At 43.2% G+C, this 18,042-nt stretch overlaps 1 protein-coding gene across 1 annotated transcript in view; it reads right to left on the reverse strand.

The window, feature by feature from the left end:
* The window catches only part of LOC117517959, a 238,004-nt gene that overhangs the window by 15,773 nt on the left and 204,189 nt on the right, over positions 1-18,042 (reverse strand). Inside the window, exons 20-21 of the mRNA XM_034179081.1 lie at positions 17,501-17,620; positions 16,328-16,428 (exon numbers count right to left, since the gene is read on the reverse strand). Coding sequence (XP_034034972.1) covers positions 16,328-16,428; positions 17,501-17,620 — 221 coding nt within the window. The remainder of the gene's footprint in view (positions 1-16,327; positions 16,429-17,500; positions 17,621-18,042) is intronic.

Raw genomic sequence — 18,042 nt, forward strand, 5'->3', positions numbered from 1 at the left:
GTCTGGAATTTTTTACAGAGTGGTGGAAAAACATTTTCCACAATAGGTAACAAAAAAATATTTATCTGTGGAGATTTCAATATTGATTTGATGAACCCAAATAATCACAAACCAACCGATGACTATCAATAGGATGCACAGTATGAGTTTTTATCCAGCTATCACTAAACCTAGTAGAATTACATCTCATAGTGCTACTCTCATTGACAACTTTTTCACAAATGACATGGAGTCTACAAGTATCAGCGGCCTAATGATCTGCGACATATCTGACCACCTGCCTGTCTTTATAGTATGATGACAACTGTAATCATCGTAAAACACCCCAAAAACCCATATACAAACAAATAAAAAATGACAATGCTATCAACTCACTATATCATAACCTGCTAGAACAAGATTGGTATACAGTATAGGGAAAGAAATGTGGATTCAGCATTTGATAATTTTTAGAAATCTTTACTTCAGTATAAATAAAAACTGCCCAATTTGTCAAATGAGTAAAAACAATATAGCTATAAAAAGTCCATGGATAACCAAGGGGTTACGTAATGCTTGTAAAAAGAAAAATAATTTATATAGACAGTTTATTAGTTTAAGGACTGAGGAATCTGAACATAAATCTAAAATTTATAAAAATAAACTGACTGATATCATGAGAACTAGCAAAAAACTATATTATAGCAATTTATTACATAACAATAGGAATAACACTAAAAAGGTTTGGGGAATATTGAATACTGTTATTAAGGGTTGTAAAAGTAATAAGTCATATCCAGACTATTTTACTGATAAGAATTTTGATAACTATAATATGAATGACATTGTAAATAGTTTTAACATTTTTTTTGTAAATGTTGGACCAGACTTGGCTGATAAAATTCCTAAGTGCAAAGAAAATCAGCTTGACAATTCACCCATAGAAAATAATTCAAAGACAATGTTTCTGTCTGGAGTAACCGAGGCTGAACTAATAGATACTGTTAATAAGTGTAAGGCAAATCATCTACTGATTGTTATGATATAGATATGACTGTAATAAAAAGAATTATGCAGAGTATTTATAATCCTTTAACATATTAATATATATATATATATATATATATATATATATATATATATATATAGATATATATATATATATATATATATATATATATATATATATATATGCAACCTATCATTCCAAACAGGAACATTTCCAAACAAAATGAAAATTGCAAAAGTAATACCATTGTATAAAAATGGAATAAAACACATTTTCACTAACTACAGACCAGTCTCTCTACTCCCTCAGTTTTCAAAAATATTAGAGAAACTCTTTAACAACAGATTAGAGAACTTTATAGATAAACACAACATAATTAATGAAAGTCAGTATGGCTTTAGGTCAGCCAGGTCAACATCAATGGCCATAATTGATGCGGTTGAAGAAATCAAGAATAAATTAGACAAGAAGAAATATGCAGCTGGAATATTTATTGATCTCAAAAAAGCCTTTGATACTCTTAATCATGGAATTTTACTAAAAAAATTGGAAAGATATGGCATTAGGGGAGTGGCTTTGAACTGGATCCAAAGTTATTTAACAAAGAGACAACAGTTTGTGAAGATGGGTGAATTTCAGTCAGGGTATTTGGGCATTGCTTGTGGGGTCCCACAAGGATCTGTATTGGGTCCAATGTTGTTTAATTTGTATATAAATGATATATTGGTGTTTCAAAGTTATTAAAACTAATTCTACTTGCAGATGATACTAATATATTCTATTCTAGTGACAATTATGACCTAATTCATAGTATAAATAATGAATTAAAACTGAAATTATGTATGGATATTAACAAACTTTCCCTAAATTTAAATAAAACTAAAGTAATATTCTTTGGACACTACAAGGAAAAATTAAATCAGATAATAAATATAGATGGTGTCAGTAGATACTGTGTCAGAAATAAAATTCTTAGGAATAACTATAGACAGCAAATTAACCTGGAAAGCACACACAGACACATACAAAGTAAAGTTTCTAAAAGTGTCTCAGTTATTAACAAGGTTAAATACTTTTTAAATTATAATGCATTGTATTTATTGTATTGTTCATTAGTGTTGCCCTACCTAACCTACTGCATTGAAATTTGGGGCAATATGTTATGTGCAGACGCGAGTTGAGGAGTGGACCAGCGTCTGACTGAACCCAGCACTAAAATAACCAGAAAGCGGTTCCAAAAACAAAACATTTATTTCCCTTCTGTGCAATAATTGTGTACAACATAAATGTGCGGTTTGTCTGGCGAGGTGAAGGACGGCGCGCTCTCAAGCGCCCAAATGGATCGAAGCCCGACGCATCTGGACCCAGACTCACCGCCGAACACCCCCAGGTGGAACGACAAACTGACTCTGTGAAGGATGGAAAAGGTGAGGTAAGTCAACAGCTACAACAAATATCCTTCAAAGGCACACACTATCAGCAACACATTCAGGTCTGAATTTAAGCTTTATGTAAATGAGCAGCTTCTCACAACAGGTGGAGGATCATCATTCCGTACGCCACGGCAGTGAGAAGCAAACTGCACAATTCTCATCAATGTTCAAATATACTGCGTAACAAAGCACCAAATTACTGTTAACACTTATTCAGACAATCATCACCTCTGATGTGTGCTGACAGCATGTGTCACCCGTCCTCCGTCACAGGCATGATGTGTCAAACCCAGGCGCGGTCCTCAGCGTCTCACAAACGAACGTCACAAGGTCGAGTTCCCGGCAATTCTGCTTGAACCACTCATGGCTTAAATGCAGAACGCCATCTCATTATCTGCTTCAGCTGAAAGTCTTTAAGTTTACACGTGAGCATCATCCACAGGTGCAGCTAATAATGCTGATGAGGGTGAAGGACTCTTCTGCCAGCACCGTCTCCACAGACAAAAAACAGTTTGCATATTACCTGGAGAGCAAAGAAAAGAAAACAACACCAAAATGTCCAGCCAAACCCCCCAACACACAACAGTACCCCCCCATCAACGGGAAGCCTCCCAGCGACCGAACAGACCAGGCCCGAGAACAGCACCTCCCTCCGGGGTCCACGTCAGGAAGCAGATGGCGTAACGTCCCAAGGTCCACCGCAGACAGCAGGACAGGGCACCGTGGCTGGAAGGCCGGCTGGCATCAACAAAAACCCCAAAAGAGTCCATATACAACCCAACATACAAGAAAACACAAAACCCACCCAAACCCTCCCCAGGGGACCGTCCCATCCAACCCCGGGAAGAAAAGAAAACACCCAAATCCAAAAACCCACATAGCCCCAACAACACAATACCAACATAAATTCACAAAGAAAATAACAAACAACCCCCCCAGAACGACTTGCAGAGCCCAACCCCCAGAAGACCTTTACCGCCAGTTCCAGGAGTAACAGCCAAAGCCGGAATCCCACAGAGGTCCCCAGGTATTCATGGAGCAACAGCGCCCCCCAGAGGACTGTACCATCAACCCCAGAAGGCACCCTCCCCACAACCCAGGAACCCCAGACCCGGCCACACTTGGCTAGTCGGCCCCACAAGCCAATTCCCCCCCAGAGGACCGTCCCATCAACCCTGGAGGTGGAACCTGGAAGGAAACATAAAAAACACAAAATCCAACCCCCGGCGGACTTCATTAAACCACCCCGGGGGCAAATAAAACAACCAGCAAACCTGTTACCCCCCCCCCCCCCAGCACACCGAAAGACCCCAGATCACTCCCAGAGCCTATCGTCAGCTCAATTTTGGCGAACAGCACAAAACTACCAAGCTGGGGAAGGAAACAGAAAAAAACTAACCCAGTCCCATCCCCTAAGCACAGGGAAAACTGGAAATATGTCCGCTGCCCCAAACCGACCATACCACCAGCCCATCGGGAGGGGTGGAACTACCGAAATGGCGAACGGCACAGATCGGCCCACCACTCCGACTGAGGTACATTCCCGCTGCACCACACCCGGTAACACCAATGACGAATGGTCAAAGGCCCACCGGGGCTGGAGTGGAACCGGGCATCAACCAAACCCAAAAAATGCCCCTGACAACCCCCCCCAGGTGCAGAGGTTTTTCTGAGAAACGCTCAGCGTAACCAACCTGCACCACCCCACAACCCAAAAGACAAACGGTCTTAGAGCATGTGAGGTTGGGGTTAGGGAAATAGGGAAATAAAAAACAAAACAAAACGACCCAATCCTCAAACAAAAATTACCTAAATTCAAATAATGATTACCTGAGTCCAGCCGAGCTCCGAACTGCCAGTCGTTCACTCCACCAGAACCGCCTCTAAATCCCCAAACAATTTATAACCCCTTACAAGAAAACAAAAACAGCCCAAATAACTAAACAACCAAAGATCTGCCCTTTTTTTTTTTTTTTTTTTGTCCATTATTATGCCTGTCTAAGAACACCTGGAGATAAGTCATTGTTCTCTTTCTTGACGCTTATGTGACCGGGGCAATATGGCGGCTTCAGCTCGTCTGAGTTGCATGGGCTCATCCGCAAGAGGAGCCAGAGGTCCCGTCGGAGGAGTCTCAGTGGGGCGAAGAAGAGGCAGCCCTGATCTGTGTCGGGGAAAGCCCCGAGACGAAAAGACCCGCTCTGATGTCCGCCCTCTCTTGCGTCCACGCTTTATCCGATCATCTAGACGAATAGCCAAAGATATTAGCTTGTCTAAATCTTTTGGTTCGTCACGGACTGCTAGCTCGTCTTTTAATGATCGTTCAAACCATCCACAAACACTTCTCTCAAAGCTGCAGCATTCCAACCGGACTGAGCAGAAAAAATTCGGAAATCCACAGAATAATCCGCCGCACTCCGCCTCCCTTGGGTGACAGAGTTATCTGCACCGTTATCGATAGTGCCGCAGCTGGAGCAGCAGGAGCAGAACGGCTTGCGCTGCAAGCTCCGTAATGCGAGCATCTGTTTGTTTAATTTGATCTGCGAGAGGCCGTAATTGCTCCCATATCTTCTCCAAGTATCTTGAACTTTTTCAGCAAAAGGAACCGCTTCTGCTGCTGGGTCCATTTTGGAATGGCCGGGAACTACTGTTATGTGCAGACGCGAGTTGAGGAGCGGACCAGCGTCTGACTGAACCAGCGCTAAAATAACCAGAAAGCGGTTCCAAAAACAAAACATTTATTTCCCTTCTGTGCATAATTGTGTACAACATAAATGTGCGGTCACGAACCAATAGATTAATGTATATTAATCACGACATGCCATGAGACTGGGTTGAAAGTAACCTTACAAACCTAAAAATGAATGTTTTTTTATGATGCATCAACCTCAATGTCGAAGTGGTATTTTTGGCTACTAACATTAAACTGTTTTCATATCACCAAGATTTTAGCAAGTATAATATGTTCCCTTTAACTTTGTATTGCAACTCAATCATTTGGGAGCAAATCACATAAAGTTTAAATGTCAGTGTAGTCAGAACAGCTCCAGGAGAATATTGGACCCTGAGGGGAACTTAGTACAGAGAAAAAGATAGAGGACGCAGCTATTATAAAACAATTAATGTACAGTACATATGAGACAAATTATGTAAAAAGAAACCTCTCAAGTGTTTTATTATCATCTGAAAACATTATATAAAAGAAAAATTAATGCTTTTATAAATTTTGAAAATAAATCCCTGAAGAATACACTGTAGCAGACTGAAAATTCAGTGCAGCTTTACGTAATGGGTAAAAAATTTAGTACATCACACTTAATGGCTAAAAAGAATCATTCCAGTGTATTTTTATGAATAATTTAACAGGTTTTCAGAAAGGACTACACTACTTCAATAAATCACAAAGAGGTATACTGTATTATTACTATTATTTTGACCTACGTAGCTTATGTAAAGTTTGGACACACTTGTGTCCAAACATTTGACTGGTACAGTATAGAAGGACAAAATTACAAAATTGCAACATACACCTGCTTTTTTTCTTTCAGGCATAGGCGACCCACTTCTCATTTTATCCCACAGGTGGCATTAAAAACATCACGCATTCCCTTAATAAATACACAAATCACAGCAATTATAAGTTCACATTAAGACTGGAAGACATTTACAGTACATGCTCACTTAAGCAACGAAATACACGTGACAGATAAATTATAAACCTTACATTTGAAAGACATTTAAAAATAGTAGCTACTGTGCTAGATGTCCCCCATTAGCGCTGAGCTGCCTGCTAGCCGTGTGTTGCCGTTGATGTACCACAGACTGGACAATCCCGTTGAGGTAAATATTAAAATCAAGTTGACCTGAGGGACGTGATGTGGAGAGGTGCCGCAGGAAGACCTGGTTTAAACACACTTTGAACAATAGCATTGTTAAGATCAGCATCTAGACTAGTTATAAAAGGTTAATAACACTTTGAGGATGCTGAGAGACACAATACCTTCTGCTCAATAAAACCAATTGTGTATGAAAAGTCCTTTATGCATCAAAGTGTTGGTCGTTTTCTGCTGGTGAGACGGCAGTTTGGAGTTTAAGGCGCTTTGTTTTGGATTTCTTAAAGTTGCACTAAATATTGAAATTTAACCGAATGAAGTGGCTATAAGAAACTGATCCCAGTCAGAGCCTAAAGCTTTGTTCCTCAAGGACCTGATGGTGTTTAATTACCCCGGATCTAACAACACCGCTGTGACAGGGTGGGGTGGCTGAGTACACGTCCGCACCGCCTGTGTTTCTATCATACAGTACATACAGCTGCACACTTCATGGCTCCACATTACACACTGCGATTGTGTGCGCACACAGTTGTGTAATTGTTTTACATGACGGACACCAAACCTGAGAAATAACAGAGCCTCTGTGACTTCAGAGTTTCCATGGTGACCTTGCTGGGTTTGTGCAGCATTGAGCACAGACTCTGTTATTTCTCCATCGTGCACCACAACAGCATTCACATTCAAAACGGGGAAGAGAAGAAGGAAGTGAAAGTGAAGAAGGGGTGAGTTTACTCTCTGAGGAGCAGAGACACGCTCGGTGAGGGGTTGTGGCTCGGGCCAGGGGAGTCATTTGATTGCTTGATGGCCATGCGGAGTAGGTGTGGCTGGACCAGGGGAGAGATTTTGATGGTGGTGCGCTCGGTGGGAGGGTGAGGAGACTGAGTGGGGGTTCGTCTGCTGGGGACAGCCATGACAGTGAGTTGGGGAGTCACAGACTGCCACAGGTGAGGAGGGAGAACAGCAGAGGGGAGGCGACGGGGAACGAGGAGAAGGAGCGGTGCAGCGGAGAGGAGGAGGGGGACATGAGGGGGCTGGTTTGGAGCCGCCACAGCAGCTCCTCATTGTTTCGACTCAGGCGCTTCTTCTCAGTGTTCTCCTTCTCCACAGACTCCTGCAGGTTGGCATTTTCCTCTGACAGTTGTCTGTGAGAAAAATGAAAAAAGCCGACTTTCAGCACCAAAACATCAGCTTTATTCACAGTAAAATAACAAAAAATGTGCAGTGTACTGTAATCTCTCCCAGCTCTTTATATAATTTACTGCCCCTTACAAAGAACCACATCGATATATTCCTCATTTTGAATTTATTGAAGGTCACATTAAAAACCAGGCCTGGGTCTTCACAAACAGACACCATCTTGTGAAAGATGACAAAGATGGCTCACACAACACTTTTATACAATGTAGGCATTACAGTTGGGCATGGTTTAGTCTATATGTTAACGGCTCTCACAGATATGGGGAGTCCTCCCTGTGTCTGAAACTTGTACATGCATGATGGAAGTGAAACTTAACTCTTATATTTAAACTTTAAAGATCTTAGAGACTTCCAATCAGATAACAAAGGCAAATGCTTGATCACTAACATTAAATAAGGAATTAGCACAGATATTATCTAACAGTACATATGTTTTGAAGCTGGTGTGAAGCGTCCAAACCTGAGCTGTGCAGTGCAACAATGTTCTCACATTCACCCATTCACACAGTAGGGGCTAATTTCAGGATTAAAGACCTCGCCCAAGGCACCTTAGTGATTTTCCTGTCTGGCAGGGAACCAAACTGAGGATCCTCTGGTCAAAGCCTGCCTCATTTACCTCAAGACCAAGTCCCCCCAAAAGTGATTTGATTTTGAAAAAAAGCTTATTAAAAGTCAAGGTTGCAGGCCAAGGTCATAACTGTAAGTAAGTAAGTAAGTGCAGGGGTGGTGGCCAAGTGGTTAATGGGCTTGGTTTCAGTTCAGAAGGTTCCGGGTTAAATCCCACCCCTGCCACATTTCTCCATATAATGTGGAGTTGCGTTAGGAAGGGCATCCGGCGTAAAACTTGTGCGAATTCAACATGCAGATCCATGTTGGATTTGCTGAGGCGACCCCGAGTGCAAACAAGGGAGCAGCCGAAGGGACTTACTTTTTTAAGTAAGTAAGTAAGGTTATTTATATAGTACCTTTCAAGATAGAAATCACAAAGTGCTTCACATAAGAACAGAGAAATTAAAAACAGCAGAAACATAAAACCATAAAAACTAGGTAAAAGCTAGCCTATACAAAAGGGTCTTTAGCTTCACTTTACGGAGTGTAGGTCCAAAGGCAATGCATTCCACATTTTAGGTGCCAGCACCTCAAAAGCACAGTCTCCCCTGGTCTTCAGTCTTGTCCTAGGCACAACCAATAGGCCCAGGTCCGAAGACCTCAGAGACCTACTTGTCACATATGGATGTAATAGCTCGGTGATATAAGATGGCATTTGACCATGCAGAGCTCTAAAAGTCAGTACTAGAATTTTAAATTGGCACCCAATGATAAGATATCGGGTATCTTTAGAAATAGCTACTCTGTGGTACCAATCAAAGATAAAAATAATGAAGTCACATGTCACCTTGCTATTGGACACATGGCCTTTGTTTGGTCTTTCACTAACAAATCAAATCAAATCAATTTTATTTATATAGCTCCAAATCACAACAAACAGTTGCCCCAAGGCGCTTAATATTGTAAGGCAAAGCCATACACTAATTACAGAAAAACCCCAATGGTCAAAAAGACCCCCTGTGAGCAAGCACTTGGCGACAGTGGGAAGGAAAAACTCCCTTTTAACAGGAAGAAACCTCCAACAGAACCAGGCTCAGGGAGGGGCAGTCTTCTGCTGGGACTGGTTGGGGCTGAGGGAGAGAACCCGGAAAAAGACATGCTGTGGAGGGGAGCAGAGATCAATCACTAATGATTAAATGGAGAGTGGTGCATACAGAGCAAAAAGAGAAAGAAACACTCAGTGCATCATGGGAACCCGCCAGCAGTCTAAGTCTATAGCAGCATAACTAAGGGATGGTTCAGGGTCACCTGATCCAGCCCTAACTATAAGTTTTAGCAAAAGGAAAGTTTTAAGCCTAATCTTAAAAGTAGAGAGGGTGTCTGTCTCCCTGATCCAAATTGGGAGCTGGTTCCAGAGGAGAGGAGCCTGAAAGCTGAAGGCTCTGCCTCCCATTCTACTCTTACAAACACTAGACACTACAAGTAAGCCTGCAGTCTGAGAGCGAAGCACTCTATTGGGGTGATATGGTACTATGAGGTCCCTAAGATAAGATGGGACATGATTATTCAAAACCTTATAAGTAAGAAGAAGAATTTTAAATTCTATTCTAGAATGAACAGGAAGCCAATGAAGAGAGGCCAATATGGGTGAGATATGCTCTCTCCTTCTAGTCCCTGTCAGTACTCTAGCTGCAGCATTTTGAATTAACTGAAGGCTTTTCAGGGAACTTTTAGGACAACCTGATAATAATGAATTACAATAGTCCAGCCTAGAGGAAATAAATGCATGAATTAGTTTTTCAGCATCACTCTCAGACAAGACCTTTCTAATTTTAGAGATATTGCGCAAATGCAAAAAAGCAGTCCTACATATTTGTTTAATATGCGCATTGAATGACATATCCTGATCAAAAATGACTCCAAGATTTCTCACAGTATTACTAGAGGTCAGGGTAATGCCATCCCAGAGTAAGGATCTGGTTAGACACCATATTTCTAAGATTTGTGGGGCCAAGTACAATAACTTCAGTTTTATCTAAGTTTAAAAGCAGGAAATTAGAGGTCATCCATGTCTTTATGTCTGTAAGACAATCCTGCAGTTTAGCTAATTGGTGTGTGTCCTCTGGCTTCATGGATAGATAAAGCTGGGTATCATCTGCGTAACAATGAAAATTTAAGCAATGCTGTCTAATAATACTGCCTAAGGGAAGCATGTATAAAGTGAATAAATTGGTCCTAGCACAGAACCTTGTGGAACTCCATAATTAACCTTAGTCTGTGAAGAAGATTCCCCATTTACATGAACAAATTGTAATCTATTAGATAAATATGATTCAAACCACAGGCAGCACAGTGCCTTTAATACCTATGGCATGCTCTAATCTCTGTAATAAAATTTTATGGTCAACAGTATCAAAAGCAGCACTGAGATCTAACAGAACAAGTACAGAGATGAGTCCACTGTCTGAGGCCATAAGAAGATCATTTGTAACCTTCACTAATGCTGTTTCTGTACTATGATGAATTCTGAAACCTGACTGAAACTCTTCAAATAGATCATTCATCTGCAGATGATCAGTTAGCTGTTTTACAACTACCCTTTCAAGAATTTTTGAGAGTAAAGGAAGGTTGGAGATTGGCCTATAATTAGCTAAGATAGCTGGGTCAAGCGATGGCTTTTTAAGTAATGGTTTAATTACTGCCACCTTAAAAGCCTGTGGTACATAGCCAACTAATAAAGATAGATTGATCATATTTAAGATCGAAGCATTAATTAATGGTAGGGCTTCCTTGAGCAGCCTGGTAGGAATGGGGTCTAATAGACATGTTGATGGTTTGGAGGAAGTAACTAATGAAAATAACAGACAGAACAATCAGAGAGAAAGAGTCTAACCAAATACCGGCATCACTGAAAGCAGCCAAAGACAACGATATGTCTTTGGGATGGTTATGAGTAATTTTTTTCTCTAATAGTTACATTTTTATTAGCAAAGAAAGTCAAGAAGTCATTACTAGTTAAAGTTAAAGGAATAGTCGGCTCAATAGAGCTCTGACTCTTTGTCAGCCTGGCTACAGTGCTGAAAAGAAACCTGGGGTTGTTCTTATTTCTTCAATTAGTGATGAGTAGTAAGATGTCCTAGCTTTACGGAAGGCTTTTTTTATAGAGCAACAGACTCTTTTTCCAGGCTAAGTGAAGATCTTCTAAATTAGTGAGATGCCATTTCCTCTCCAACTTATGGGTTATCTGCTTTAAGTTGCGAGTTTGTGAGTTATACCACGGAGTCAGGCACTTCTGATTTAAGGCTCTCTTTTTCAGAGGAGCTACAGCATCCAAAGTTGTCCTCAATGAGGATATATAACTATTGATGAGATAATCTATCTCACTCACAGAGTTTAGGTAGCTACTCTGCCCTGTGTTGGTATATGGCATTGGCGAACATAAAGAAGGAATCATATCCTTAAACCTAGTTACAGCGCTTTCTGAAAGACTTCTGCTGTAATGAAACTTATTCCCCACTGCTGGGTAGTCCTTCACAGTAAATGTAAATATTATTAAGAAATGATCAGACAGAAGGGGGTTTTCAGGGAATACTGTTAAGTCTTCAATTTCCATACCATAAGTCAGAACAAGATCTAAGGTATGATTAAAGTGGTGGGTGGACTCATTTACATTTTGAGCAAAGCCAATCGAGTCTAACAATAGATTAAATGCAGTGTTGAGGCTGTCATTCTCAGCATCTGTGTGGATGTTAAAATCGCCCACTATAATTATCTTATCTGAGCTAAGCACTAAGTCAGACAAAAGGTCCGAAAATTCACAGAGAAAATCACAGTAACGACCAGGTGGATGATAGATAACAACAAATAAAACTGGTTTTTGGGACTTCCAATTTGGATGGACAAGACTAAGAGTCAAGCTTTCAAATGAATTAAAGCTCTGTCTGGGTTTTTGATTAATTAATAAGCTGGAGTGGAAGATTGCTGCTAATCCTCCGCCTCGGCCCATGCTACGAGCGTTCTGGCAGTTAGTGTGACTCCGGGGTGTTGACTCATTTAAACTAACATATTCATCCTGCTGTAACCAGGTTTCTGTAAGGCAGAATAAATCAATATGTTGATCAATTATTATATCATTTACTAACAGGGACTTAGAAGAGAGAGACCTAATGTTTAATAGACCACATTTAACTGTTTTAGTCTGTGGTGCAGTTGAATTTTTATGCTTAAATAGATTTTTGCTGGTTATTGGTGGTCTCGGAGCAGGCACCGTCTCTACGGGGATGGGGTAATGAGGGGATGGCAGGGGGAGAGAAGCTGCAGAGAGGTGTGTAAGACTACAACTCTGCTTCCTGGTCCCAACCCTGGATAGACACGGTTTGGAGGATTTAAGAAAATTGGCCAGATTTCTAGAAATGAGAGCTGCTCCATCCAAAGTGGGACGGATGCCATCTCTCCTAACAAGACCAGGTTTTCCCCAGAAGCTTTGCCAATTATCTATGAAGCCCACCTCATTTTTTGGACACCACTCAGACAGCCAGCAAGTCAAGGAGAACATGTGGCTAAACATATCACTCCCGGTCCGATTGGCGAGGGGCCCAGAGAAAACTACAGAGTCCGACATTGTTTGTTGTGAAAGTGTAGTGACACGGACCCACAACAGGGGGCGCAAATGAACGGCCAATAGATGAGCCAAAAAGTAACAATTTAATGTTGTGAAACGTGCACAACGAATATACAGACAACCTCAGAATATAATTACAGTCAAATCACAAAGGTGACGTGTGGGCAGGCTCGTGGATAGAAGACGTCTGTCCTGAGATGAACCGGAACCACACGATTTCCTCCGCCACTGAACCCAGAGAATACTGGAGCCGCCAAGTCCCGAATTCCCAGGTGATCACCGTCCCCGACTGTCGGATCTGGTACTGCTGGCGAGAACAAAGACAGTCAAGTGTGGGTGTGTGTACACCCAGTAACAATAACGGTGGGAATGCCACCTCCACCTCTCACTCAATATGCTGATGTGTTTGCAGTGATCCCTCAGAGAAAAAGAGTGCCGTCCTGCACTCACTCAGCTTCCACAAAACAAGGAACCGGTTTGCCTGCAAACACTCACAATGTACAGATTACAGATAAACACAAAAAGGCTGAGGATATTACCTACAATGAAGTACGATATCTCGGCAACGAGGTGGAGATGACGTCTGGTCTTTATGGAGTGTGATGATGAAGAATGTGTGACAGCTGTCAGGAATTAATGAGTGACAGCTGTCACTCCCGGCTGTGTCCGTGGCGGCAGCGCCCTCTCGTGCCTGAAGCCCGCACTTCAGGCAGGGCGCCCTTTGGTGGTGGGCCAGCAGTACCTCTTCTGGCGGCCCACACAACAGGACCCCCCCCTCAACGGGCGCCTCCTGGCGCCCGACCAGGTTTGTCGGGGTGTCGGCGGTAGAAGTCGGCCAGGAGGGCCGGATCCAGGATGAAGCTCCTCTTCACCCAGGAGCGTTCTTCGGGTCCATACCCTTCCCAGTCCACCAGATATTGGAACCCCCGGCCCATTCGACGGACGTCCAGGAGCCGGCGCACAGTCCAAGCCGGCTCCCCGTCAATGATCCGGGCAGGAGGCGGCGCCGGACCGGGAGCACAGAGGGGTGAGGTGTGGTGAGGCTTGATCCTGGAAACATGGAACACCGGGTGGATCCGCAGTGAAGCCGGGAGCTGGAGCTTCACTGCGGCAGGGCTGAGGACCTTGAGGATTTTGAAGGGTCCAATGAACCTGTCCATCAGTTTTGGTGACTGTACTTGTAGAGGGATGTCCTTCGTCGACAACCACACCTCCTGCCCGGGCTGGTATGCAGGGGCCGGGGACCGCCGGCGGTCTGCATGGGTCTTGGCCCTCGTCCGGGCCTTCAACAAGGCAGAACGGGCGGTGCGCCACACCCGACGGCACCTCCGAAGGTGGGCCCGGACCGAGGGCGCACCGACCTCTCCCTCCACCACGGGAAATAATGGGGGCTGGTACCCCAAACACACCTCAAATGGGGAGAGGCCGGTGGCAGAAGACACCTGGCTGTTATGCGCATACTCGATCCAGGCCAGATGGTTACTCCAGGCCGTCGGAGTAACCTCCTATAGAAATTAGCGAAGCCGAGGAACTGTTGCAGCTTCCTACGGCTTGTTGGTTGGGGCCAATCTCTCACCGCCGCAACCTTGGCCGGATCAGGGGTGACGGAGTTAGAGGAGATGATAAACCCCAGGAAGGACAAAGACGTGCGGTGAAACTCGCACTTCTCGCCCTTCACAAACAGTCGGTTCTCTAATAACCGCTGCAGGACCTGATGTACATGCTGGACATGGGTCTCAGGGTCCGGAGAAAAGATGAGCATATCATCCAGATATACGAAGACAAATCGGTGCAGGAAGTCCCGCAAGACGTCGTTAACCAAGGCTTGGAACGTCGCGGGGGCGTTGGTGAGGCCGAACAGCATGACCAGGTACTCAAAGTGACCTAACGGGGTGTTAAATGCCGTCTTCCATTCATCTCCCTTCCGGATCCGAACCAGGTGATACGCATTTCTAAGATCCAGCTTAGTAAAGATTTTGGCTCCATGCAGGGGGGTGAACACGGAATCCAACAATGGCAACGGGTATCGGTTGTGAACCGTAATCTCATTCAGCCCCCTGAAATCAATGCATGGACGGAGTCCGCCATCTTTCTTGCCCACAAAAAAGAAACCTGCCCCCATCGGGGAGGTGGAGTTCCGAATCAGCCCGGCAGCTAATGAGTCCCGGATGTAGGTCTCCATTGATTCGCGCTCAGGTCGTGAGAGGTTGTACAGCCCTGACCGCTCGCCGCCATCTGTGCGGAGAGAGCCTCCACTCTGCGGTTCAGGAGGATGTTTTGCTCAGTCATTTGATCCAACCGAGCCGTAAAGGCAGTGAGAATGTGCTGCAGCTCACCAATCACGTTTCCTGCAGACGCCTGCGCTCCCTGCTCTCCCATTGGTCGTTCAACAACCGGGTGACGCCCCTCGGAGTCCATGACGCTGGCCGAGATATCCTGAAGACGTCAGCAAGATCGTGGTACTCAACCGGCACTGCCGTCAGATTGGGAGGGACTTTGGCCTCCTCCTTAGCCTGTAAACCGGGGGGAACCGAGGATCCTAAACACACCCGATGGCAGGTTTCACTCCACTGAACCACCACCCCAGATGGCCAATCAATCCGGGGATTGTGCTTCAACATCCATGGGAAGCCCAAAATCACGCGGGAGGTAGAAGGAGTTACAAAAAACTCAATCTCCTCCCGATGGTTTCCAGACACCACCAGAGTTACTGGTTGTGTCTTGTGTGTGATTAAAGGGAGGAGGGTGCCATCTAGTGCCCGCACCTGCACTGGCGAAGGAAGCGCCACCAGAGGGAGCCCTACCTCCCTTGCCCATCTGCTGTCTAGCAGACTCCCTTCTGACCCCGTGTCCACCAGTGCTGGGGCTTGAAGGGTTAAATCCCCGCTCAGGATTGTAACTGGGAGTCGTGTGGCAATCTGTGTGTGTCTCACTTGAATGTTATGACCCCCCCTTAGCCCAGTCTCTAAGGGCGAGTGTTGTTGTTTTGGCCGTTTGGAGCAGTTTTTCTGTGTGTGCTCAGTTGAGCTGCAGAGAAAACACTCTCCACGGATCAGCCTCCTCATTTTGGCCCTGTGCGTTTCTCTAACAACGTCAGCAGGGGGAGCTGTTGCCCCACGGATTTAGACTGGTTTGTGAACAATATTTGAGGGAAATGGTGATATTGTGTATGTGGAAAAAAGTTTTAGATCTTTGAGTTCATCTCATACAAAATGGGAGCAAAACCAAAAGTATTGCGTTTCTATTTTTGTTGAGTGTATAAGGGTGTATGTGTTGCCTGATATTAATTTTAAATATTTTACTACTTTTCATGCTACTTTTGTTATCAGTTCTGAAATTGTTTACCCCGAGCTGACAGTAATTTAATCATTAACGGCCTCTCTGTTTACTATAAAGAAAAGAAATGTCTCATTTTTTAACATTTTTGGGGGGCGGGGGTATGTGCGATAAAGTAAAGGGCTTTTCACACTGAACATGTTCAGGGCATTAAACGCATCACACATCACTCTAAAATCCATTATTTTCAATGACAAGTGTCGCGTTTTTGACAAAAACAGACCCAAGACGACACTCCGCCAGGAGCGCAAATTGTTTTCTGAAGAAAATCCTTATAATTTTTTTTTGTTTTTTACCTCAAGATGAATTTTATTACTGTGCATTTTGAAGTGATGATGGCGATGATATGGTTGATGATGGAATGATGTTTTACCTGGACATGGCTTGATTCATTTCAATACGAGCCTTCAGATCTTCATTCTGTTGCTGCAGAACCTGGATCTTCTCCTCGAGGAACACATTCTTTTGGGCCTGCTCAAAAGCAGAATACAACCAGAGCAAAATATTTCATTCACCAGATAACATTGAAAATGTGGAAGCAGACTGGTCTGAACATTTCGTATGGATTACTGGCGGTTGTGATGACTTAATCCTCTGGGGCTGACGCTAAGACCAAGCTTTACTAAAATATAAATAACTTTTGAATGATATGAGATAGAAAGTTACTTTTTTTTTTTTTTTGCTGAAAAGTTAACTCCGCAGACTTTGGTGCCAGCCTTCGGCCATCTTTGTACTCCTCATATAAGCTGTGTGATGACGTGCGCAATGTGAGTGTCCAATTTGAATTGGTTCACCGTCACATGGTTTTCCAAAATCCAATCGTAGGGCAGATTTACGTCACATGAAAAGCCAAAGATCATTTTCAGGAGTGATATGTTACTAGTTGGCCCGTTTGAATAGACCCCTGGGTGCTCCAATGAGTACATACTATTAGTACTTACTCAGTGCGCCCTGCGCCATTACGCATAGTGATCAGTGAAAGCAGGAGCAGACGGAGAGCCTCTGATGACAATCTCACGTGCTCAAACAAAGAGTGTGTAACTATCAGGATTGCTCCACTAGTTTGCATGTGAATGTTACTGGATAACTCTGTTGCTTTCTCTGCGTAAAGCACTGTTTACCATATCAATGGACAACAAAACGCATAGACCATTTTGTATATATTGTTCAAAATGTGCATTTGTGTTTATTGTTTGAACCTTTTTGTTGTACAGTCATTCACACAAGACCTCAAATTACCTTCATAAAGTGTCAAAACAGTTGTTTATTATAGTTTTGCTGTGTGTTTTGAATAAATGTGTGTGGAAAATTATTTTTCGCTTTATTTTTTCCTTGCCTATTTTTGACTGTAAACTTTTATTACACTTATAAAACACAACAAAAACATATATATTCTGAAAGCACAGGTTGTCCTGAAAAAAAAGAGACATAAAAGTTAATTGTGGGATGCAGGGAGAACTGTTAACAGCAATAATAAAACATTTATGCCAGGCGAGTGAACTGTCCAAAAAATGCCCTTGGACCCCAGAGGGTTAATTGAGCCTACCACTTTCTCCAGGTCGGATATCTTCTTCTCCTGTTGGTGCATCTGCTGATTTTTCATCTCCACAACCTCCTTAAGGCTCTTCAGATCCTGCTCAATGTACTGGTATGGAGCCAGAGCATCCTGTTACAGATGTGCACATACAACAACAAACAAACAAACAAACAAAAATCCATAACTACACAGCCTCTCATGGAAAATAATGTTTGAGTCATGTAGCATTTTGAAATTCCTCTGCTAAAAGTAAAATTTAACCTGGCTACAAACATGAAACTGAAATGGCTTAAATTAGGACCAAATTTAGTAGAATTAGGCCCTGAAGTTGTCTCTTTTGCAGAAGCTGAGTTTTTCCAGGTCTTCAACCTCGTAGTCCATTCCTGTCCACATCTCTAGTGATGGTAATCCTTGAGACTATACCATTTCTGACTTGGCTAAGTCATTCACTTGTGTCTTGGCCAGAGTCTTTCAAATCTTTCGCTTCTTACCTCTGTACTGTGTGGCTCTCTTTAAATGTCTTGTCACCAGCTCTTGACATGTTGTGATAA

Source organism: Thalassophryne amazonica, chromosome 9 (genome assembly GCF_902500255.1).
Source record: "Thalassophryne amazonica chromosome 9, fThaAma1.1, whole genome shotgun sequence".
Lineage (NCBI taxonomy): Eukaryota > Metazoa > Chordata > Actinopteri > Batrachoidiformes > Batrachoididae > Thalassophryne > Thalassophryne amazonica.